Here is a 26048-nt window from a genome sequence, read left to right as displayed (position 1 = left end):
GTATACTCCGTCTACTCATACTAATCGCCGGTTTGGGGCCATTACTTCGTTAAGTAGGTTTTCCGCTGCATGCAAGAACGTTGGCAACTTTTAGAACCGCAACACCTGTCAAAGCGAAGCTGCACAAACGGTGCAGATGTTTCGTGCTATGGCTTTCGCGCGACGGCTTGGCGGCAGCTACATCACTGCTGTCAGCACACAGACTATATGATGCAGGATTACTTACATTTTTGTTTCACGACTCGATCATTTAACTCTGACATTTTTACTTTTTATTACGTCTGTGCAATTTCCTTCTGAAAGGATCTCCATCCCTTAACAAGACTTTTTGCGTGTTAATTAGTGCTAAAAGTCAGAGAAAAAAATTCGTCACTCTTAACCGCACATCCTAAACAAGAGAGCGAAATAACTAGAATAAGAATGGTGTGGAGCGCATTTGGCAGGCTCTCTAAGATCATGAATGAACTTTTACCGATATCCTTCAAGAGAAAAGTATATAACATATATAAGGGGCAGAAAGGTGGAGGCTAATGAAAATGGCTCAACTTAAGTTAAGGACAACGCAGTAGGCTATGGAAAAAAAAATGATAGGTGTAACGTTAAGAGACCGGAAGCGGGCAGAGTGGGTGAGGGAGCAAATGCGGGTTAATGGCGGGCTAGACAAACTGGCTAGACAGATAACTGGCTGACAGGCTAGATAAAAGTGCACGCTCGATAACTGAAATGACTGAGACATCAGAGATGAAAAAGGAAACAGACTTCATGAAAAGGAACGCATTTACTAGAACCATTGTTTGCAACTGGCAGAAACCTCTTATCACGTGTACACTCCGCGCATACATATGTTTTCTTGTTGGGAACAAGTTAGCGCCAAATGCTAGACATGGAAAATAAGAAAGCAGAGAAATGGGAGACGTTCGCCAGCGTTCTCCCTTCCTTTTGACCCTCGTATAGTATCTGCGCTAACTGCTTAACAACATGCAACAATAACAAGCCCAGCAGAATGCTCTACTGATCGTGCATTCTTCTAGGCATGTATGCACGCAATTTCCGGCGCTCTGGACAGGCACATAAAGGCCCTGTGCTGAGTCCAGGTGGCACAATTTGGTCCGTGAAGACGTTAGAAAAAAAATTGACTCGCTTACGCTGCGCAGCGCCAGTTGAAAAACTCATCGAGACCAAACGTAGCCGTTTGTTTTTTTAATTATCTCGCCTTCTGTAATTCCAGTTCCTTTTTTGATAAGATTTCCACTTTTGGTCTTTTTCTTCCCGAGAAAGCTTCGCCCTCCCGCTGTTCGCTCGAAACCATCCATCGCTGTTTGATTGCCCACTTAATTTCCTTATTCCATCAAGTCCGCAGTTTTCCCATTTTTTTCAAGCGGTTAGTCCATATTTAGTTGTTTTGTACTCGTATTCGTACTGAGGAGTACTTCCGATTATAATTCCACTTTTCCATTAGGCGCTTCTCTATTACTTCCTCAATGCCTTCTGCTATCTGCTCTTTTTGTTCGTCGTTTATAGTACTGCTTTCTTTTTGCGTTTCCTGGTATTAATCTGCAGATTAATACCTTTATGATCACTTCCTAGTCTGCTTCCCCTTCCTCGTCTCTTTTCATTTTTACCAGCTTGCTACAGATTACCTGCAACATTAGGCAGTAATCAATAGTCTCTGCAAGATCCGGAATTCCCAGGTGAATTGTCCTTCAAGGTGGCGTGCGGTTCTCCGCAGAGAGTGCACTCTTCCTCTTCGGCTGCCCTGCCGATCCTCCACCGCAGGGACAGCCCGCCATCGGTACATGGGAGGAATGGGAGGCCCTCCTTGCATAGCAGGACCCGGACGTGCAACTTCGCTGTGTGAATCGGGGTGCCAGTGCCATGGCCCTACGTGGCCTGGACACATGCGCGTAATGTGAGGGCTGTGCGGTGGCCCTGAGACCTTGTACGGTCAAACTCACTTGCTTAATAAAGTTTTCCATCCATCCATTTGTCCTTCAATTTTAGGTTCCCTATTTACACTGGGTTTCGCTTCCCAAAGAGTTCTAGCGATAACTTCGCGTATCAATCTGTATATCCTTCCAAGTCCTCATTGCGGCCATTCATATATCCGCATTGAAATCGACTGGCACAATCTTCGAACTGTTTTATATCGTAATTGAGACATTTTACTAAATCCTTGTTTTGTTGCCTGCAGTTGTTTTCTGTCCATAAATAGGCTACCCCTTGCCATGCCCTTTTTCGAGAAATTGTGTTTGCTATCCGAACATGTTCTTTTCAAAGTTGATTTTATTCTTTGTCAATTTTTTCCGTGATGTATCAGCATACTAACTAACCCTCCCTACTTCTTCTCCGTTGTTGTTCTGTGGCACCTCGCGCAGACATAGCCATCGATGAATGGTGGGCCTTCTATATCCCTGAGGTGCTTCTCGCACACATCCTATGCGCCTATTAATTCTTTTAACCAGTGTTCCATTTCTAACTAATTCACTCTCTATCAATTCAGCAGCGCCATCTAACGTGAGGAGTACCAAACAACCTGCATAATGGCACCCCATGTGAGGCGTGCGAAACTTGTCGACTGTTCAGCGCTAGAGGCCGCTGCCTAAGAAAGCCTACAATAAACTGCTCTCGCTGTAAAATACTAGAATATCTCGCACTTGTAAGTTGCACTGACAGAGGGAAATACAGCGCATAATTGTCAAACTATACAGGTTTGTCAGGCCTGTTGTTTGCGCCATAAAGGCACGCTAAGAACATTCCCACTCGGAATGCTTGTTTCATACATATAATCTTTTATGTTGCGAGAACAGTTACCCCAGTTTTCTTGCACCCCTCGCTTTAAAAAGAATAACAAGCCGTTGACGCGTGCTAGCGTTTCACAGGGCTTAGCTTTTGGGAGAATCCTGCTCAAATATATAGAACCCAGCGCGCTCGAGTTTTAGTTGATAGAAAGCTTATTAAAGAGAGGGGAGAGGGGGGGGGGGTTGTCGCATGGCACGAGTTACGGAGTTCCGAAGCTCTCGAAAACAGAGAGAGCTCCACTCATATCTCATTCCAAGCGGCGGAAGCTCTATGATGTTAACTCGCTGCACTCTGCTGTGCATGCTGTTTAGGCCAGGCCAATTCTTTTACCTTCGACTATTGAGGCGTGCTTCGAACAAACGGCATCGCGAAGAGAGGAGGCGGAAGTGGAGAGAATGTTCAAATTCGCAAGAAGTGCATGCCAGTCACAGTCTCTTTTGCCGCTCTTCTTTGTCACAGAGCGCTGTACGGGCGTGTTTGACGCTCGGCTGGTGATACTGCCAGTTGGCAGTACTTCATGTATTTAGGCTACGTTTAGGTTTAAGGGGCCGACCGGCCCAAAGCGACTCAGGTTTGGTTCTGAGGGACGGCGTTGTGGAGGGCTCTGGATAATTTCGACCACCGGGGGTTCTTTAACGTGCACTGACATCGCACAGTACACGTACCTCTAGCGTTTCACCGCCATCGAAATGCACTGCCGCGGCCGGGATGGAACCGGCGCCTTTCGGGTCAGTAGCCGAGCACAATAACTATTGAGTCACCGTCGCGGCTACTTCATACCTTTTATAGAACACTTCCTTTAACAAGACCTTCATAATAGAAAAATAAAGGCACCTTCGATCAGCGAAATTTATTATCAGTTGCTCCTTGCCAAAGTAAATACGACACACCAGACATCAAGCGCAATAACGGGAGGTTACACATGAAACGAGCGTAGTACATATCAACAGCTTCCTACTTTCTTCACAACGATTAAAAAGAAATCGTATTTGACGGTACTCCGTCTGCTACTCAGTGATGTAAACATGGAAAGAGTGTTCGAGGTGAGTCGACCAAGGCTTATTTTCGGCTCTCTCTCGTCTTATTCTAAAAATATATGTCTACAAAGGTAAGTGTATAAAAACAGCCGGTAATGGCTCGAGCACATCTGCACAAACAGCTAAATCGAATGGGCTCTTGCTGCTAACAGGGGTTAAGGAACGTAGACAAGAAGTGCATAGGCGCCAAATGACTGTCCTGAATATACCACTTGAGTCATCCGAATAGCCGAAGGGCCGAAATAAGCGTGGGAACAGAACGACAAGGCCTATTGAAGGTCTCCGGCGTACCTCACGAAACGTAAAGGGAGGTGTAGCACTCCTTAGAATGAGTCGTAGTCACTAATATCCACAGGAGTATGAGGACATGCGACAAGAATTTCGAACAGCGTGAATATCAATGGATTAATAATTATGAAACATTTATCCGTGCATGGCTGGTACGCCCCCTTAAATAGGCTGCCGGGCATCTGGCAAGCCAGTAGTGCTACGTTCAATGATTGTGCAAATATAAAACACCAGTCAGCACATAGCATAGTAAAGCTATAAGAAAAAGAAAAAAAAAACGAACGCTGTGACAGCTTGTTGTGTCACGTTATGATTTCGGTGAATTTTAAATTAGGTTCTTATATAGGATTATGTTTCAAGGAGCATCACTGCAACCTCTGTGAAATGTTGTTGGTGAGTTCTGTTCATTGAAGCAAGAACTTGCACAAGGGGCCAAGGCCTCGACATTCTCTCAGCCTTTAGCCTTGGCCTCCTCTTAGACACTGTCTGAGGAACAAATAAAGAAAAAAAAGGAAAACTTAAGTGAGTGTGCAGTCATGTCGGAACATTTTGCTCGTGAAGCTTGCTGGTAGTTTGGACTTGCAAAGTGCAGTTCGAAGTGGAAGTCGATTTGCGTTGGTCCGAGGGTATAAGCGCATTTCCGTTCACTTTATTGCAGTGGTGCAAGTTTACGCATTGTAAACTGAATAGAGAAATACGGACTCGCATGGCAAACACGATCGAAACGTTTATATACGCCTTCACTGAGCTAAACATGGCGGTCCACCAAAAGAAAGAAACGACAATTATAAATGCCTTATCCACTGTATATTTTCTTCTGTGGTCAGCTTGCGGCTACTTTTTCCTCTCTTATTACATCCCATTACATAACTCATTACTGCCTCTTGTACTTCCATCTCAAAATAAGAGAAGTAATCCCATAGCGTCAGTATCAGTGGCGCTGTTAACGCTAACAGCCGCCACTAGTTCATGTCCTTATATTGTTTAACTGCTGACCGACAATTTCGCTCGTGAATTCGATTGTTTACTTCGTAAAATTAATTGGACAAATACATAATTAAAGTATATCCTTTGAAAGTGAAAGAATGGAAAGGTCGTTCTTGAGCGTCCAGTCTAGACGGCTGGCTAATAGAATGCCTTTACCTTCATTGTGAGCAGGAAGCTTTGTAATAGACAGTGAAATGAGATACAAGTTTTAGAGCGAGAGAAAAAGGCTGCGCAACCAGAGTGTACAGGATAGGCACTTCTTAGAGTTTTGGTAGGAAAGTAAATCTCAGAGAATTGAACTTTTCTGCTGCGACGGTGTATCTTGATGCGTTGTTTGCGCAGTGCAAACTAAACGCTTCTTCGCATTTCCCCGACAAGCACCGACTTTTGCGGGCGCATTAGTTTTGCTTCACTATTTCCAAGTTCTCGAGCAAACAACCACTCCCTCTTTCATTAAGTCAAGAAACTGATGCTACCCTGCGTTTTTGCTCATGGCAGCGCTTTCTACAGAAACGCATTACGTTATGTGTTTTTAACACATACGGGCGCACTTTTTATTTAAAAAAACCAGACACAGAGCTGCTTAGGGTTCCTTTCTTGCGTCGTTTCGAAAAAAAAAAAAATGTTTTTTGCCACTAAGACCTCTTGATGGCAGGTGTTAAGTTTGTTTTATCTTCCTGTTTTTTAAACACTGCTGTATCGTCACTGACAATTGCACGGATTGTTTAGTTGCATTTATGTAGAAGGCACCACGTAATAAAACCAAAAGCGATGCGATGGACCTCTATAGTGGCTATTCATATAGCTTCGAAGCACTTCCCAGATAGAGGCACAGTTTAGATTATTATGTGAAGCATAATTTTATCAGTTATTATTTTCCTTCTACTCATAGCACCAATTTTTTATTTCAGTGCAGTTGATAACACTAATAATAATATATGGAAAATTTGAATAGATACTGCCTCATTCAAGTAAAAAATATTCAATCCTTTCTAGAGATTCACTATATACTGCACAGATGTTGTCATCACATTGGCTAAATGTCCTTTTGAAGGTAGGACCGGGGAACCAATGCATTATCAAAATCTCTAAATAGGCATGCATTTAACCGAAAGAAAGGAAAATAAACGCCTAAACAAGGAAATAGGCACCCTGATCTATATTTTTTGTTTGCTTGAGAAGAACGTGAGACAGTATAAATAACAAAAATAACGTTAAAGTAGGCCGCTTCGTGCTACTAATCGAACGGACAGCACAAGATGGGTCAAGTGAGTATAGCACGGAAAACCAACAAGCAGCAATCAAAACCAAACGGAAAGCTCACGCTGCCGAAAGCGCACGGCATTGACCGACACCCGATTGTGTTCAAAAACTTAAACCGTAGCTCCACTCTGTGCATGCAAGCATATATACTTATAACTGGATTTCAGAAGTGCCTTCGGCATGCAGGGGGTCATGCCACGCACTGGGGAAACCAATGTGATCCACCTTCACTACGCGTATGCACGGAGTTCATCTTGACTAGTCAAGCCCGATGCAAGAAACAGCGGCGCCCGTCATCGAATGTCTGGGTGTCGACAGTGCATGGCAGCAGATGACTGCCTATGTCGGCCACCACGAGGAAGGAGAGCGCGCACAAAACAACAGCACTGCTGCCTTCTGGTGCATGTGACAGCGTTGTTTTATTTTTGCGCTGCTGCTCTGAATTTGGGGAAAATTGCCGGCCTTCAAGATTCCAGTTCACATCGTGACGTGTCCTACCGACGCTGGCCAATCATGCCGAAGCTTTTCAAAAAGTAGCGAAGTGCCGCTTGTGCCACTGAAGGATCCATTGGCAACATGTCACCCCTGAGACACATCTTGAGCAGAAAAAAGAAGAAACAAAGTAAGGCCCTGAGCAACAACAAAAAGCCCTTTTAGTGTTGCTCTCTTAGATATTCGACACGCACACACCAAACGAGAGTGCATAAAACGACAACAACTGAAAGAGATTCTGAGAACAAATTTCAGTACGGCTTTAACGATAGGTTAACTGCCGCGTAGTAATCACAAATTTTGACTGGAAGGGGAGCTTTTACAAGGTAGGAGGGCAGAAAAATGTTACCGCCATTTTTACCGGCTGTTTTTTCATGCGAAATGCGGTGGGCGAAGAAGGTTTTTTCGCGCATATACTTGAGGGTGGGCTACACGGCCATTACTTTCGAAGCAGTGATCACGTAATCCTTTCCAGGCTTGGCGACACCAGTTCGATTAAAGTAAGAGACAAAAAATTTAAGTCCACTTTTCTCAATAATAAATGGAGCTTTTGTTGCCGAAAAAAAAGGCTAATTTTTGTTTGTGTCTGTCTAGTCCCTTCGTCCCGTCTCAGTGGCGCTGTGGCTTTATATGTTAAACACGAAAATTGCCAAAAAGAGCTAGGTGTAGCATAGATTTTTCCTGCCAGCAGAAATTAGGCAGCGTTGTCCTCAGTCCAGCTTTTAAAGTAAACCGAGGACAATTCCGTATAATTATTGCTGTTCTCAGTAAAATATGATTCTCTGGCTCTTTCTTCTCATTTTAACACCTGCCTGGCAGAAAAAAAAACGCATTTATGGCCAAAAAGTTAGCATTTGAAAATTATCCCCTCACTCGATTAACTTCACACGCCTAAGTAGAGACGGACAGGTCGGCTCCGTTTTTAAGTGAACGGCAGTGCAGCCCAGTCTCTGTGATCCACGACCCCAACATTGGTGTAGACGCACCACGCGATTTGTTTGCGAAATTCGCCGGCGATGGTGACCATTGTATTTCGGGTTTTGGTGTTTTCTAGACCCTAAAAGCTTCGTTTTCATTGAGAATTGTATTTTCGTGATTAGAACGCAGTACTCTGTCCATACAAGCCAACTGCTATTTGTGCTCGGTCTTTTAAGGTACAAGAATTAATTACCCTAATTATGTAACATAATGAATGAATGCCAAAAATGTATAGGATGGCAAATCACTTCCTTATCTGACTCATAAAAAAGGCGCAAATGTACAAAACCGGACCAAATTAAGGGGGAAACAGCATCGATTACCACTTCAATAAATGTCGCACTGGTTTAATGCGGCACAGAGTGAACGTGCGGCTGAGTGAGTGAATGAACGATTGAACAAGTGAAGGATCCCTGCACGTATGAAACAACAAACTCCCTCCCAGTTAGCTGGGAGTGCCAAATAAAAAAATTAATTTCCTGAAGTATCACTCGAGTGAAATGGCGTCAATATTTTTGTGCCGAATTTAACATAACCTAGTTGCGGTAACACAAACAACTTCTGCTCCTGACAGCAGCATGGCGCATCAAACTACATACATTAAGGCATAGATATCGCCAGCAACGTGACCTTGAGAACAGGAGAAATATTCACGGCACAGCTTGGGAAGTGAAGTAACGAAGCAGGTTTTTCAGGTATTTTGCTCATTTTACTTTCTTTCACTTTTCATTAAACTATCTCATGATTCCCGTTGCGCAAGCACTCCACATCTGAAACTTTGCAAGAAAAAATTTCACTTGCTTACATTGAAATGCTGCAACATAGACTCGAACTGTTCCTTCGTAAATGCGAAAGTTTCCTGAGGAATGCCAGAAAGAAAAACAGCGGATCAGATGATTAGGTTCCTTGTGCATGGGTGCATTAAAATTGTGAAAATATTTCATATTCGTAAACAAAACATTGTGACGGAATTCGTTTCCGCTCTTTATTATCAAATGTACTTTTTATCAGACTAAAGAAGACAAAACAAAGATTGACTGCATGTAATTGGAGCCTTTTTTGTTGGTGGAAATAAGCATAATATTCCTTCTTCATAACTGAGAGAAAGCTCTTAGCAGCTATACGCTGAGCTTAAAAGCACTGCGTTTAAAGCTGTTTGCCTCCGTGGAAGGTAGAAAATGCTCCCATGAGGTTTAGTTTGGTTTGGTTTATGGGGTTTAACGTCCCAAAGCGACTAAGGCTATGAGAGACGCCGTAGTGGAGGGCTCCGGAAATTGCGACTACCGGGGGTTCTTTAACGTGCACTGACATCGCACAGTACACGAGCCTCTAGAATTTCTCCTCCAAAGAAATTCAACCGCCGCGGCCGGGATCGAACTAGAAAAACTCAAACCTACTGGTAATGTCAAGAAACGTGTTCAATTTGTTTTGCATGCAAAATGTGTGCGCCGCCACCGTTGGACAGGAATGTGTGCGACATTTACATTTAATATTGAGGATATGCGTCGCACTATGCGCGTTGTGCGAACAGTTTCAGGGCAGTGTTTAGTTTTATCTATCAGTTAGGCGAGGTAGGGGGAAAAGTCGCGTTCACATGAGGCAGAGCCTACTTACTCTAAAGCTGCTTTAGAGACCAAACGCCATCCGACTATCAGGCCCCTTTAAGAACGCTGAAAGAAATCTTGGTGTTTCGGAATTTGCTTCCACGAATGTAGTATCTTGGTAAAAAAATACTGAACACAAAAATAACACCGAGGAGCTTGTTCCGTGACGCCTCGATCTTGGAGACGACATAGGGATACTTCTATTAGCAGTGCAGGCTAGTGGTGTAGATAATTTTGTTTCCTGTGCTATGCGATTATCTTGTCTGGGCGAGACCCTGTGACAACATGCTGGCCGGCAACAGCGTTGCTGACATCGGGTTTCTCGAGGCAGCAGGTGGTTCATTCCGTCTGGCGTCGCAACACAACACATTTTCCCCATTATTGTCTTGGAACTCTTTAGCACTGCAGTTTACGTGCATAATGTTGCTTCGACATAAACACACACATATATATTGATTGGTACTAACTGCATTAAACACAAAATAACATGGCCACACTGGAGCGTTTCATCCATACGCAGGTTCCGCTTGACCCACTTACTGGAGCGGAGGCGTACTTCAGATCGCGGAGCTTTTACGGCGGCCGAAGCCTAAAGGCGCCACAATGCTACTTCAAGCAAAGAGGATGAAAACGCGGTCATGCACTTTGCGACTGGCTTAATTGCTATTTCCGTAATTAGAACTTCTCTAATTAAACGCATACTCATTAGCACACTCTCGTAAGATGCGACTTTAAGCGAAAGACCGCATCGCACACTTATCAAGCCGCACTTGTGCCTAAACAATACTAGTTTTCCTGCGTGGCCTAATTGGCGACCGGAAGTCGTATACCTACGGGAATTTAGACAGTTTTTCTTTGCGTAAAACCAATGACTACCATGTGCCGACCTTAAATTTATGTTACAAATTCTCTTTTCCATTATTTTTATTCTAGACATTCCCTAGTAGTGTGGGTCTTTCACACGCCTGACGTGGGTTGCTCGACATGCGTGGTGCGGCTTTCCGGCCTCAGCGCCGACTCCGTCTTTTCAGCTGAACCGGAGCCTTAAAGCTGTCTCTTTAATAGACGTCAGCCTAGTCGTCACTCTTCTAATGTTTTTAAATCAGGAACCGTCAGCATAAAGTTCTGCAGCAGCTGCGAATATAAGAGCAGGCTGGCCTCAGTCTGCACTAGAGTCTTGATTTGGGCTTGTTGGTCAGAATTCCTAATAAAAAGAAACAGCTAGAATAGACAAGGAAGTGTTGTCTTTTGTTGCTCCTTGTCTATCCGCGCTGCTTATTTTTAGTCAATCTGCACTTGCAGTGGCATGGAAGTTGTGTTCATAAAGCGTAACATGAAGGGGTGGATGATGTGTTAAAACGTACCACCAAGAAGAGAAAATGTGGTGTGTTTCTTTTTATGTATTAGATAGCCGGGAGAGCAGATACAACTGTGATATATTAGCAAATGTAAACTTTTCAGTTCCCCGACACAAAATTAGAACCACGAGAGAAAAATAGCCGCAGAAAATAATTCCCTTATGGCGTTGAAAGCACAGAAAGGGTACGCGCCTATTTGCATTTTTTTTGTAATGGAATGTTCGCGAAAAGTCTAGTACAAAGCCCTCGGCCCACAGGTATGCATGATTTCTTCTCATGAAAAGAGCAAACGGCGTTACTTACAGGTTTTATGGCATAATATGCACGTGATGCAGCTAGAACACATTTTCGGACACCTTGTCTAAAGGCGATGTCACTCTGCAGGAAAGATCGTCCCACGTGGGAAACATGCGTTGTTAGTTTGAAATGGACAGCTGATCAAAGTTCTAACAAAGTATGATGAAAGTTGGTCACAGCACAGTAGCAGCGACTGAAATAAGTCAGTAGAAAATAATAAAAAGTTGACGGCATAATAAACATGAAAGCTAGTTAGTTAGTTAGTTTATGGGGTTTAACGTCCCAAAGCAACTAAGACTATGAGAGACGCCGTAGTGAAGGGCTCCGGAAATTTCGACCACCTGGGGTTCTTTAACGTGCACTGACATCGCACAGTACACGGGCCTCTAGAATTTCTCCTCCAAAGAAATTCTGCCGCCGCAGCCGGGATCGAACCCGCGCCTTTTGGGTCAGCAGCCGAGCACCATAACCACTGAGCCACCGCGGCGGCAAACATGAAAGCTAGTAAACTGCGTTTACGGGAATCTCGGAGTTCAGATTAGGTTTGAAGCATGAGGACAAGTATCAGAGCATCCAAACAAAGCGCAGCCATGTAGGTGCAAAAAGTTCTTACAGATTATAAGTGCTAAAAACAATTCCAAGTTAACGAGAAAATCCTCCTCCAGAACTCCAGCCAGCGGTTCTCTGTTTGACCGGGTTAATCTCTTTACCAGATGAGTTAAACAGCCAGGCGGCAAAGAGTGAGCAGGGTGGGGTCGGAAATGCGAACAGGCAGGTGCTCATTATTAATAACTTGTTAGGGCAATAACAGCTTTATTTCATGGAACTCATTGTATATTATGATTCTTGTTATCTTTTGATGCCCTGTACATCGTGTGGGTCCCAGTTCGATCACTTGCCTTGATTACTCCCCCTGGTGGGCTTTTACCAGGCGCATGTATACAAGTGAGGGTTCAGTTTTTGTTCAAATAAAAGTTGGAAGTTCAGCGCTCCGTACTATCTTCTCCTCCTTCCTGTTTTGTGTTCGCGCTGCTGATACATATACATTTGGTTGGGGAGGGGGTTACTGGCAATTACATTCCCCTGAAAAGAGGGAAGTACGGAACAAATCCTTCGCTAAGCTTATTACTTTTTGATTAACAAAAATTATTTAGAGATGTTGTGGGATCAACTCAGATTATGGCGCTGCGTGGGCTAAAAGTAACGCTTAATTGTTAAACACAATTCTGTAACAAAAACTGACTAATAGTGGTCGTGCCGGCGTCAAGTCTTCAGCATGTAACCTTGCTTGCTGTACTAAACTGGACCAGAGTGATCCTTGACGTCTACAGCTATAGGCACCACCCGGGTTTTGTTGTATATTATGGGAACAGGTGGCAATAAGGACCAGCGTGTTTATTTACACGTTATTTACACGTTTATTTGCAACCCCCCCCCCCCCCCCAAGAAAAAAATGCGCTGATTTATTCTTTCACAATTGCGTTTCGAATCAGGCTACGTTCTCATAGAGCATCGTAGACAGGCATCATGACGGAAAGGGGTGTAGATGTTGGCAATGCTTCCGTTTCCACGCTGCTGCGTTCCAGTCTAGTAAGTTCTAAACGAACCAAGCTATTTCACTTTCTGCTGTTATAGGCGCAGGTGCCGAGTGGAAAGAAAATACTCAAACCACGTGATCGAGGTGCCTGGACGCCTGCGGCTCATAGCTTCAGAGATGGGCATCCGAGTAGTGTCATATCTGAGCAGACGACATGGTCTGTTCGATGTCTACGTCATTAACACCAAACCATTGTGAACAATAATTGATTTCGGTATCTTTCTTTATCGCTGCAAGTTCGTAGTTTTCAAAACCTGCTAAACTTGCCCTGTGTACTCGACCGATGTTATTTATTTTCACTTTTATCTGCATTTCTGTGTTTATGATACAATCGTATCGCGAAACTCTGCCACCGTTGTCGTCACTGTGGCTATGTCATCTGGTCATAGTGACGATGAAGCTGCCATGGCGGGCCATGATCTACAGCTGCCGAGCCCGAGGGCGCCGGATCTAATCACTGCCGTGGTCGCCTAGTTTCCATAGAAGCGAAATGCAAAAACGCTCCTGCGATGCTGGATGTCAGCGCATGCTAATGAACATCAAGTGGCCGAAATTAATACGAGGCCCTCCAGTACAGCGTCTGTGATAGTACGCGTGTCGTTTCAGGACCCTAAATGCCAGATACGTCACGATGGCTATTACTGATGACTAAATACGCGTCCGGTCACCAGCGCGACAAAAGGGGCTAGTTGGTACTGCAATATTCTGTTGTCTCTTTTCGTTCGTCCTCGATTCACCTAAACAAAGCGCTTTAAAGTAACGAAGAAATGGGATCATTTTACCTGTGTCTTTTTGTGAGCATTATAGCTGTAACAAAGCTGCATCCCAAGGCAAGCTTTTTCAGCCACCTGCATTTGGTCAAAAATATACACGAAATAAGTAGTTTCCTTAATCATACCCAAAAATATTGGACAAGCGCAATTTTTGGCCGGAAGTTGTTTATGAACGCAATTTTTTCGCATATCAAATAACTATATCCGCAGATCCCGACTCGGGACGTTTGTAGTATTTAGCTGTTTATTGTAAAAAACGCGCTCCATTTATTTTATATGGCAGTCTTAACTACTTTATGCCAGCGCAGAACGCATTTTAAATGCAGTATTTGCTACGGATCGGATGGTTAGACCGTTTTCACTACGTTCGTTACAAAATTTTACAAGATTCCACAGAACGAGAGGAACGTCTCGCATAGAGACGCCGCCAAGCTGCTGAACGATAACGAAGGCGTGTCGCTACCGAAATGTCAGCAGACGAAACTGCTTTCGCTACGTATATCTCGACCTAGCTGAGCTAAGCCACAGCCAATTTTTTCGTTGGCCTCCACGTTTCTACCCGATGGGTGAGTACCGGCAAGATACACCGGTTATGTACTTTTGTCTTGAGGGATACTGGTAAACTGCCATGCATGATTTGAGAGAACGTACCAAATGTGCTCCACTTCACTCTTATTCTTCTTGCTATTTCGCTCTCGTGATTCGAATCTGCAGTCACTACCTGGCCTAAGTAGCCGCAATCCACGCACCTTGCTGCCAATTGTAAACTGCGGTCCCCTTCATTTACTTTCGTTTTCTGCATATGAATCTTTAGATCCACTTACTACTGTGCCTAAGTCATTGATAACGTTACGCAGTTCATCCCCTGAGTGACTTAGCAAGGCAATTTCATCAACGAACCGCAGATTACCAAGGTATCCTCCATTAACTCTTATACCAAACTGTTCCGAACCCAGAGTCCTGTTAAAATGCAGCCAATTTTTAAGGCGGCTGTGCGGAATGTCCTGGTTAGCCCCGTGCATTGCTCTCACGCTGCAAGTGCCTGTGTAGAGAAGGCAGCCAGCTCATTTTCCAGACAAGGGAAGTACCACTCGTAATAACATACGGAAGTGCCTTGACACCTCTGTGTACTAAACAGCCGGGTATTAGATCAGATATTAGAAGACCTGTTGAATTGACGAGTTGTAGTTTAAGGGTGTTAAAGCGCCCCTGAGGTCACGAAGAAGAATGATGGCTGATCTTGAGGCATGTTAAGTAAGGTGGTTGCTGATATAATCTACACCAGTAGGTGGTTAAGTCTATGGTCAGGTTGAGGCTACTCCTATTTTTCTTTTGTAGACGATGTCTTGCTCCAACTGCGGCAACGTGCTTCACCAAATTTTTGCAATGACGCCTCCCTCGACCTTCCACGGATACGTTTCGCCTTCATGCCGTGCCCTGTATTACCCTGAGAGGCAACCCAATTTTCGTATTCAATACACTTCGAGGAACGTAGTGTAGCAGGAACAGTCGAGTCAACTACTGTACTAATCGGAATACGTAGGTACCACTCGCTCATTTTCCTCTTCTTTCAGCAGCTCAAATAACTTGGTGCTTTATTTAATTTTTCTACGAAAACAAGTCCTGTAGTCGAAACGCTGGCTAGCGGACTTAGGCTCTCCTCCCGACCGTTTTTGAATACGTTCTGCTTTTCTAGTGTCTGAAAATGTCTTTTCTACTTTTATATATATATATATATGCACATATATATGCACATATATACTCACAAAAGACGGGTCCTCGATGAAAAAATCGAGTCGAATAAAAAGTCCTCCTGTAACGAAGCGTGTACTTTGCTACATACTTTTTAAGGAGTCAAGCGGGTCATGCTATCGGAATATATATATATATATATATATATATATTGTTACGTGACGGAAAGCGATGAAGAAAGGACTGCATGACCGATGGCGATGATATGATTTAATGTCTGCGAGCCTAGCACGAGCGCTCCTGCCCAAGCCACAGTCCGCTTCGTCGTCTTCTAGTCCGTCACAATATATATATAGGGTATTTGTATTATACCCAGAGGAAGGACGGTCCTCCGTTCGAAACTGTCGGTATTAAATGAAGATAATTGCAAAGTTGTGACCCCTTTTTCTACAAGTCTTCCTGGCCCATTGAACGAGAAGACCTGCTGCAACTTTATATATATATATATATATATATATATATATATATATATATATGCTACTGGTTGCTCAATGGCTTTTCACCCCCTAACGGACCAATCAGTTTTACTGGACCCATTATTTTGCTAAAATGGTACCAGAATGGCCGTTAAGTACCTGTTCTGCCATCTGTGGGCTAACCAAAAAAAATACTTTGGACCAGCCCTACTCGCCTTCAACCGGGCACGGAGGAGATGAAAGTTGGCTTATGAGAAGCCTGGCTCATCCAAGTCCGCCAAGGGGTTAAAGGCTATAAGGTTTGCCCCAGAATGATGTTCCGCTTGTCTGGACTGAATGCTGGGAAAATACAAACCACTGACCTTACCTCATGCAGACTAAGCACAATAGCAATATGGCGCTGTTTTCACAAGTTGCACTTAGCCGATTAAAGTTTCATAATCACCTTCACGACCAGATGTTTTCAAGATATTGTCATGGATGGTTTGAAAAAGAGCTGTTTTTATCCGCGTGTCGTACCGTAATCATCGTAGGCGTTGTCCACGGGTAAGCCAGGATAATATTCTTGCCGCACTTTTGGATGTACTTAGTCGCAAAGGCTGCGCCCCGAGATGCTGTCACGATTCCTGTTCAAAAGAGTGGTTACCAGATATGGTAGCGATACGACTCGTGAGGGTGTCAGCTGGCGAGTCACGACCTGAAATTGGTCTGCACGAGTCAGAGTGAGAAGATGAAATTGAATAAGACCGACGTGCGGCTAGCCGCACCTATATAAATATTTTCTCATTGAAGGTATGACAAGGGGTTGTAATAGATAACCAACATTTTGATAAAAGCCTTATCTTTGGCAATATTCGATACAAATGGCAATAATACTTTCCGGTCTCCCGAAGTAGCTAGAGTACAACTTGAAACGTTTGCTGAAAAAAAAAAAAACAGTTTACTTTTGAATGGCAGAAACGACGAATGTTTTAGTTCTCGCATCAGTCCTCTAAGACATGGGAAAGTGAATGAGTTTGTTGTAGATTTCGAGTGCAAAAATGCTCTCTCAGGACCCATGGAAAATGTTCGCTGTCTGTCACATGAACTCACTCCACGAATTGGCCCAGTAAAGAGCCAGGGCACTGCTGCCTGTCCCATTATGAAAGTCGACGCGTGCCGCTTGGCCTGTAAGACCTGTATGCAGTCATTTAGCAAGGTAAGAATCATTACAAACGAATACAAAGCCCGTTTATTTATCAAACAAGGTGCTTTCTTTTTCCTTTTCACGTTCGGTTTCTGGCAGCGCTTGAGGCTTCTTCACGGCTTAGTTTGCCAAGGAAACAGCACGAGTTTTACAAAAGATTGTAGCTTGTGTTTACAACTGATGTTGCTCTTTTCAAGCGCGATGTCATGTATAACAAACGAGCAATTTTAAATGCTTAGCTTCATGCAGGAAAACAGTGATGCAGAGAGGAAAAGAGACGACACACTTACCCGCGCTTTTCCCGCATAGTTCAAACTTGCCGCATCTTACTTCCTTAAAACTCAAAGGCAATATTGTGAACGTCAGAAACAGTATTGTTCGCATGTTTTCTCTCGCGGCTTATTTTAATACATTTGGCGGTCGGCCTTATTGCGAGGCTCTACTGTCTACCCCCACGGTGAGTAACTGAGTTCGAGGCGCACTACATTTTCTGCGCAACTGTGCAGGAGAGCACTAGTGATATATGGCCCTGCCATGGACCAAGCCATCGCTGTTACAGCCACACAAGGATATTTACGCAGCTGGAAAGGAACATGTATATCTTGGAACTTTGAAGTTTCATTCCTCTCATTTTCCTCATTACGGCACCCCTGGGCAAGCAGGTTGGCGGGTTCATGAGCATATTTCTTCTTTTTGAGACTATTTAATGTGATACCCCTGTCAAACGGGAATTGTAAAGGCACTTTGATCCAATGCTTCATTGCTCGAGAGAAGAATGCCCGCTGCCATACAGACGCTCCTAAGGACACTTATTTCAAAGGAACTGCGAAATGCAACTCGAGTTGCCCTTCGAAGCTGCAGGGGAGTATTCTTGCTCTCAGCAAGTCAATAGGCCCATTAAAGGGGCCTGCAGTATTGAAAATAAATAAATAAAATTGTGAAATGAAATCATCAGTGTCCTTTTAATAGATTTTGTGCCTACAATTATTGACCTTTTAAAATATAAGATTATTTGTTTTGTGGAGGCCTCACCACGCCATACTATTGCTCCGAATTTACAAGCACCACGGTAGCAAGGCAGCTACGGCGCCATGTCGGCCATGTTGTTGGTTGTTTGCAGTGAGTAGTGACTGTAGTGACGGATAGCTGCTAGCGATATACATGTATCTGCGATGCCGTTGCCACTGGAGTGACTGGTTGCCACCCCTCGCCTACGCTACCCGCTCCTTGAGACTTCACTGCTTTTTTTTTCTATACACTTTTGTGCTTTCTTTTTGCTGATGAAATGAGCGGCTCTGAACTTGCGGTGGCTCAGAATGCCACTTCAAGTTCACCGCAAGTCAGGAAGAGCACCTAGAAAGCCTCAGGGCAGAAAAAAGGAACGCGAAGCTATGCGAGGCCAACGCGGAAGGCCTCGCCAGGAGCGGGATTATTAAGTTCCACAAACAGGTGCAGTCCAAGATGAATAACCTCACCCAAGCACTCAGATAAGGTAACTGTTCGTCTAGGCTGGTTCTTTACAGCTCAGGGATTTTTTCGGCCGCAGTCATGAGAGTGTTCTGGGGTGGTCGCCAGTAGGAATCGGTGCAGACATGCTCCACAGTTTCGTGAAAGTTGGCGGAGTGAATTTCGATAGGATTCAACCACATAGTGGTTGCCGAGACAGCGGGAAGAAATGATTTATTGGCAGCGATAACACAATCAGTTAAAAGTAAATGTGTAGCTTCTTTGAATGCGCTGACCCCCACCCTGCTCACTGTTTTACGTGGCGCCCTGGAGATGCACTTCTCACCATAGATCATTACCTCTTGTGATTTTCTTGATTTTCCATGCAATGTACTCTTACCACTCACAATTTCCTCTTTGTTCTGGCGCTTATGTGCTAATAACAAATGACCGAAATTTATAACTTCTTTTTGCCTATATTCAACGGTTTCTGGGCACCCTGCTAGCCAACGACCATTCACTGGTCGAAGAGATCGCGCCAGTGGAACAGGTAAGTAGCAATTTTCTTCGCCACCGCATTAATTCTTGCCATTAATCACACAAGTAATCCGCCACCATAATGGCTCAGTGGTTACGGCGCTCGGCTGCTGACCCGGAAGACGCGGCTTCGATTCCAGCCGCAGAGGTCGAATTTCGACTGCGGCGAGATATTGGAGGCCCGTGTACTGTGCGATATCAGTGCACGTTAAAGAATCCCAGGTGGTCGAAATTTGAGGAGATCTTCACTACGGCGTCCCTAATAGCCTGAGTCGCTTTGGGATATCTGGACGCCATCAGCACCAGGCAGACAAAAATCAGAATCACAGGGCTTCAGAGAAAGAAGCAAGCAAACGAAAAATGAGAAAAGATGTCAAAGCAATGCGGTGAGACATTTTTAACCATAACGTTCCCACCTTCACAGCGGTTTTTGCTGCTGATAGTATTGATGTGGAGGGGTTTATAGCGCAACAAAGACACGGACAAAAGAGATGAAACACACTTTCGCTTGTGTGTGTGTTTCGTCTCTCTTGTCCGAGTGTTTGTTGCGCTATAAGCCCTTCTACATCAAGATGAACTACCAACTCCCCCACAGGAAGTTTTAATAGAGTTAGTATTGATAGTCAACGTTTTCCATACGGAGCAGAAAGAACTGCATTTTCAGAGGAACAAACCTGTTCTTCTTGTCCTCGCCCTATTTGCGCTTTTCTGTTTCAAACATGGCTTCGAACCAACTAGCCCGAACTAAAGTACTTCTAGAGCTCTCTTAGAAGGCAATAAAATGTTATTAAATATTGCTGAGGGACTGTGACATAGGAAAGCATCCCGATTTCGTTTTGTTTTACCTTTTTTTGCAGCTTTGAAAAGCTCTGATTTTGCTGAGATTAGTTCGTTCAGTAACTGTATGCTATAGCAAAATTTTGTTACTGTGCTTCAGTGTCCTTAATTGATCGCTGCTCAGGTATTGATCGAGGGTGTCGATGACAACGTAGAAGATTCCGATTTCATATTTTCTCTTTTGCTCTAGTATTTATCTTTATAGCGTATGAATTATTATCTGAGTGTTTGTCGTATATAAGTGGCCGGCTACAGCTTCCGTGAGACGACGTTTCCTAAGAAAGGTTGGCCTGCGATGGGACGTTGCAGACGACTATAGCAAGTGGACTCAAGGTAATCGCTTTATCGCGAACTTTTGCCGCTTTTTAAGCGAGGCTTGTTTGCACTCCTTTTTATAACTTTCTTTCCTTTTTCATTATGCCTGATGGCAAACAGCTCGAATAATAACAAAAAAGTGGCAGATACTACTGCGAGAAAAAAAAAGGAAGCTGCATGTTCTTGCGCGTGGAGTCTTAAGAAACAGAAGAAGAAGGACAGCCTGCGTCATGGCAGCATCGCGTGAAGTCAGGTGAGGTGAAATTTTGGTTCTGTTTCACAAAACCTGTCAGCAACTGGTCATATGAGTGGGTTTTTCTTAGCGGACAACCTAGCACAAAGCCCACGCTAAGCTATCGCATTTCTAAGCAGCTATAATTGTGGTAAGTGTCAGTCTTAGACTTGCGCAACATTCAATGAGCTGTCATTGCGAAATTAAAGACGAAATGCTAAAACATTTACCCCAGTTCATGTGCTGAGCGCCTCTGTCCTTCCATTTTGAACTGCTCCGCGCGGAAAAGTGAGCAGTTTCAAAGTTATATAGCCATGTTTGTGGGAATTGAGCTCTTGAGATAGGAAAACGAAAAGCGTGAAATGCGATGCGTACGAATTCGTTGCGCTTTGCGAGGTTTGCCCTTTACCACCGAACGGGCGACTCAATACTACGAGCCGAAAGGACAGTGATAGTAGATACTATGGCCAGTGGTTATAAGGGGGCCTATTAAAAGCGCGAGAAGATAATTCTCAATCTAAATCGTTTACGAATTATTTGGAATGCAGCATAAAACATTCACAGTGTATAAGGTATTTTGTAAGATACGAAGGATCCTTTTGAACAAAAGTTTTGAGTATATGCATGACTTCAGCATTAAGGGAAGCAAATTTTTCCGCCTTGTGTCTTCGTCTCTGTCCATAGGAGAGAAGAAAACAGAGCTAATGATTGAGAGGCTACTCTAGCGGTGCTTTTCACTCAAGCAATGAGCTCGGTTTCCACTTCACTGGTGACCTCATTCCAGCTTACAGCTTTTTTTTTTTTTTCAACGAAACATAGCGAAATGCTGTACACAAATCGTCTCTTTATGTTTGGAGGTAAAAATGCCTTTTCGGGAAGTAAAAAAATTCACGCGAGCTACACGAATAGGGGATTACTTGTGCTGCTTATTTAAAAATGGCTCCCGTCGCTTTTATAGTTGAAAAGAGGTCCGATGCCAAGAACCAAAGGCCAATTTTTTTTTGCGAGTGATGCACGTATAGCCTCCCTCAGCTAAGAGCAACTGCACGCTCTTCTTGCAAGCTGCGTTTCCATAGGAAACGTTCTTCAGAATGAAAAAAAAAGAAAGGCCGAACTACAGAAGAAGGTGCCGACATCCCGTTATCGTGAGGCTAGGAGTCCGTATAGCTTCTTCGCAGTTCCTTGTTCCAAGTTCTTTAAATGCTTGCAGCATAGCTTCGAGTTTCCGAAGTTTCGTTAAATCTTGCCTTTAGTGGCTTGAACTTTTTAACAGAAGTGGGAGCTAGTAGTGGCTAGTTTGTCCTGGGCGTTGACCAACCAGCGCATTCATAATTCAGGAATAAGAAAAAATGCAATGACTCGCTGGGACGCCTAAGCAAGGAATAGAGAGGAAGCGCGAATAAGAGACAGGGACTTGAGCCTTGTGTGTTCTCTTGACCAGTGGGGCTGAATGGTGAACAGTACCTTTTGTCGCACCATTAAGCGAGGCTTTTTATGCGGCTGGCTCGTTTCATGACGGCAGCACGACATTCGGAGGATAGATATGTGGAACTTTTCCGGTCTGTCGTTTATTTGTCCCAGTTGAGGTAACGTGAACTTGAACACCGGGCGAACTCGCTCGAGCTAGTTGGAGCTTTACTTCTTGTTCTTCTTCGCAGCGGTGATTCTGCTTCGTCCAGTGAGACACGAAGCATCGAGCTACGCTCATCCCGCACCGGTGGTCTCACATCACCTGTCCAGATAATTCTCGACAGGTATATATTTTCTTGTGCAACCGGACGATGCAGTACGAGCATTTTTTCTCTAAAGCGTCCGAACTGAGCGTCCGAGCTAACGAAGGAAAGAGGATAAGTGGCACTGCTATGTTTGACATAACTTTATGGATATTGCATCTACCTCATTCTTAATTCAGCTATTTAATGTTCCTTGAGCACATTTTGCGAACAATGCTTAAATTATTATGTGAGCCCACCCAAAAATTTCAAACTGTAAAGATCGAGGCGCTCATCTTGTTGTTGTTGTTGTTGTGTTGGGTTTAATGGCACATAGGCATCTAAGGCCATCATGCGCTCATCTTCGCACCTCATATTCGGGATTTTACGACAAGCGCAACTCCGAACCAGTAAGCGCTGCTGGTGTCAAGTAATGTATTGCTGGGACGAGCACTTCGCGCCTGATGTAAACGGCCATTTCTAACGTTTTTCGTTCACAGAGGAGGCTGGAAAGCGCTTGGCTTCCGTTCTGAGTGGTCAGCCTTTATATAAGCCCGTAGAGCAGGTGATCCTCAAGACTTAAATCATAGTTTTAGAGGGGAACATGGGCTAATTTTTTGCTCAACAGCCTTAGTTTTTTTCGGCCGCGGGGCTGTTATGTGGGACCAATATAATGAGCACAATGAACTTGTGAATCTTCTTTGCCTTCCACTTTGCGACAGCAAGTTGCTTAGCTAAATTCTGCCTTTGGCGCGTGCGCAGGGCGTACCATGTCCAGGATCGAAATGCTCTACCGCTCTTCGCTGGCGGTGCAACGGGCCTGTTCATACTGTTCGCCATAGTCTTCTACGTTGTCTTGAGGAGTGATGGTGAGTGCCCACGGCTCTTAAAAGTTCTCCGGTGTGTTGAGTAGCCTCTTCAGGCGTTTACGGAAACCTGCACCTGCTTAAAGAAGGCAAGACAGCTTCAAATATTTTGTCATAATACTCCAGGACTGCCCAGACATAGTGGTTTCCACTGGATTTTTCCCAGTTCCCTGGTAGTTGTTTGCATTGTACTGCAGAAATACTTTTTGTCAGCGATCAAGCTGATCACAGAATAGTTTTCATAGGTCAAAAAAAGGTGTTTTGAAAGATTACTTGCAACCTTAACATCTGTGCTTTCAGTCAATTATATGCTGCAGTCAGTTCCACGTGTTAGGATAACGAAAGCTTTGTTTAAACCACTAGTTATTACCGAGAAGTCACCGAATGATTGTGAAGCACGAAATTTGTGCCGCTGTATCACACTCATTTGCGGGAGGTATTGCGTAATCGAACTGCGGAAAAACATTTCTGTTGAGATTGCTCTGCGATGACCCTTCATCGATTCGTCGTCTGTTTAGTAGGACAAACATGAAAACTGCGTAACTCTAACCGAACAACTGAAAACGGAAGTGACCGCATTCTTTTTTTGGATGTCAAAAATTTTGTAAGAACTAGCAGGATTTTACGTAAAACGGAATCGCCTCCTCAGCAGTGAAGAGTATAGATGAGATGAAAATTGTACAGTGACTTCATTAGAATTTCAGCAGGCTTTTAATTTTATAACTACACCAGCAGCCTTCGCTTGCAATAAATAAAAATGTAATCAGCGAGCCCTAATCGCTAGGAAGAAATCATCGCCAAATGCACATGTACGCTCGTGTGTTTCTCTAAAATGAATTTATTTCTTAGGCAGCACCCAAGACAGTTTGTCAACAGATGCAGCCGCCTAAAATTTTTATAAAAAACCTAGCCTTTCGCGTCACCGGCTACGTTTTCATTGAAAATAAAGGCGCATGACATTGACACAAAACGATGAAGTCCTACTTTCTAAAGTGCGTGCCTCGCAAAATGGCGAAGTGCGGGCACTTTGCCACCGGCGTATGGTTAAGAACTTCACTGCACTCATGCAAGAGTTAGGGAAGTAAATTTGTACTGCGCTGTGAACGCCTACGGGAAACACAGTTTGTCCGAGAAGTCTTGTAACACGGACACATGACCACGCACATTAAACTACATGTTCGATGGCACCTGCCAACGCCGACAGGGTAGTAGCGTTAGTCATGATGGGTCGAAATACCGGGTATGAGGTTTCTCACCCTTCATAACTGCCTGTGTAGCAAAAGCGATCATTGACGTTTGCGGCCTGTAGAGGTCGGAAAGACGTGGCACATTTGATATCAAATGCGTAACAACTCGTCTTCGAGTATCGAGTATATGCTTATGCTGCGCTCTTGAAGAAAGCGAAGCGAGACACAAAGCTGCACGTAACTGCGCTTGTTACACAGTCGCATAGACCTGTAGCAACTGCGTAAACATTTGTTTCCTTTTTAGATGATTTTGTGTTAATATAATCCAAGTGCTTACAGCAGTTTGAAGGTTGCAGTTCGCCCATATAAAAACCCTTACTTTTACAAATGCCCGGAATAGGTTTAATGATTTTCATAATTTATGTTGGCGAAAACTGGTTGTTGGCTAAATATGAAGTACCTTACGCTGCCGCAAATGCTTCAACGATCATTGACACCTAGTTTTAGTTGCGTGTTTTCTTCTTTCAAATGAAGAGTTAGCCGTAGAATACATGGATAACCGCTAACCGCGTGGTATTTGCCTACGACCACTAGTGCATGTGCAGTGCAGTGCATGTGGTGCTGATGATATTAAAGTTCAACCTATAAAATCTGTTAGTCACATGATTAGTCAGCCACTTACGCATATATGCAACCTGATTTTGAGTAGCGGAATATTTCCAGACAAACTAAAAATTGCAAAAGTCTCCGTCATACGGAGGCGATAGAAATGATATAAATAACTATACACCAATTTCGGTACTACCAGTCCTCTCGAAAGTAGTTGAACAGGTTATAAACATCAGACTACTAAACTTCTGCAAGCGAAACGATATCATCGCAGAACAGCAATATGGATTTCAGAAAGAGAAACTACTGAAATGGCGCTAATAAAAATTAAGGATAAGATAATAGACAATTTTGAGCAGAAAATATATACAATAGGTGTTTTTCTTGATTTTAAGAAGGCATTCGATTCTATCAAGCACCCGATATTGTTGTACAAGTTATATAAATATGGCATTAGAGGAACGGCCCTCACATTAATAAAGAATTACCTCTCAAATCGTCAACAGTACACGAACATTCCGAATGCAAAGTCCAGCTTAGGTCTGATACATTATGGAGTTCCGCAAGGATCAATCCTTGGGCCGCTGTTATTTCTTCTTTATATAAATGATGTAATTAACGTGCCCTCTACACCACAAATAGTACTGTACGCTGACGATACCAATGTATTCTTCTGCGGACAAGATCTGGAAGCCCTCCAAGTAGAAACCAATATATGGCTGCAAAACTTATCCACATGGCTGCGCACTAACGAACTGCAGTTAAACACTAAAAAAACTAAGTACATTATATTCCGCGCACGTAACAAGTGCATTAAACAAGAAATACTGATTCAATTTCGTGATGAATCTATTGAACGTGCAATATCTCATAAATTTCTTGGCGTCATATTTCACGAACATCTCGACTGGTCCCCTCACATTGAAAAAGTTCGCACAGGTATCTCTAGGTCCATTGGTATCATGTATAAATTAAAGGACCTTTTGCCTATGTGGCTAAAGAAACAACTATACTACACACTGGTACATTCGCGTTTCCACTATTGTCTTCTTGTTTGGGGCACAGCACCTAAAACAAGCATAGAAAACATATACTTATTACAAAAGAAGTTTCTGCGACTAATGGATAATGCACCATACCTTAGCCACACTGCCCCATTGTTTAGGAAACACCAATTGCTTACACTGTGGAATGTTATAAACAAAAAGATAGCGTTAGCCACTTACCAACAAATGCATTCTGATCCTGCCGCCTTTTGTCATAAGTATCTCACGAAACCACACAGCTACAACATACGGCACATAAGTTATAATAAGGAAAAATACGTACGAACTACGGCGCCCAGAAACTTAGCTACAGAATTTCCAGTTTTTTAAACGATCACCATCCTGCTGTAAACATTATTCAAGAAAGCAAATCATTGAAAGCTTTCAAAAATTGCATCACCATGTATCTGTTGTCACTCCAGGCATAACCACTC

General features: G+C 43.6%; 2 protein-coding genes across 3 annotated transcripts in view; one reads left to right on the top strand and one right to left on the bottom strand.

Annotated features, from left to right (window-relative positions):
- Positions 1-6768: 6768 nt before the first annotated feature.
- Positions 6769-17273, bottom strand: LOC149341858 (uncharacterized). Of its 2 annotated transcripts, XM_089542030.1 has the most exons (6): positions 17118-17273; positions 16161-16267; positions 13483-13548; positions 11110-11184; positions 8650-8703; positions 6769-6970 (listed from the first exon to the last, which is right to left on the bottom strand). In XM_089542030.1, exons 1-6 carry the CDS (start codon positions 17209-17211, stop codon positions 6869-6871), a joined length of 498 nt encoding a protein of 165 aa, XP_089398156.1. In that variant the 5' UTR covers positions 17212-17273; the 3' UTR covers positions 6769-6868. The 2 variants fall into 2 exon arrangements, with proteins under 2 accessions (XP_089398156.1, XP_089398157.1); XM_089542031.1 differs by lacking the exon at positions 11110-11184.
- Positions 17274-20192: 2919 nt separating this feature from the next.
- The window catches only part of LOC149341857 (uncharacterized), a 108981-nt gene continuing 103125 nt past the window's right edge, over positions 20193-26048 (top strand). The window contains exons 1-3 of the mRNA XM_089546705.1: positions 20193-20215; positions 21853-21948; positions 22669-22775. Of these exons, the coding sequence (XP_089402831.1) occupies positions 20193-20215; positions 21853-21948; positions 22669-22775 (226 nt within the window). The remainder of the gene's footprint in view (positions 20216-21852; positions 21949-22668; positions 22776-26048) is intronic.

Source organism: Amblyomma mixtum, chromosome 5 (genome assembly GCF_055824585.1).
Source record: "Amblyomma mixtum isolate Tamu chromosome 5, ASM5582458v1, whole genome shotgun sequence".
Classification (NCBI taxonomy): domain Eukaryota; kingdom Metazoa; phylum Arthropoda; class Arachnida; order Ixodida; family Ixodidae; genus Amblyomma; species Amblyomma mixtum.
Note: the sequence above shows the minus strand (reverse complement) of the source record. Positions and strands in the feature narration are given on the sequence as shown.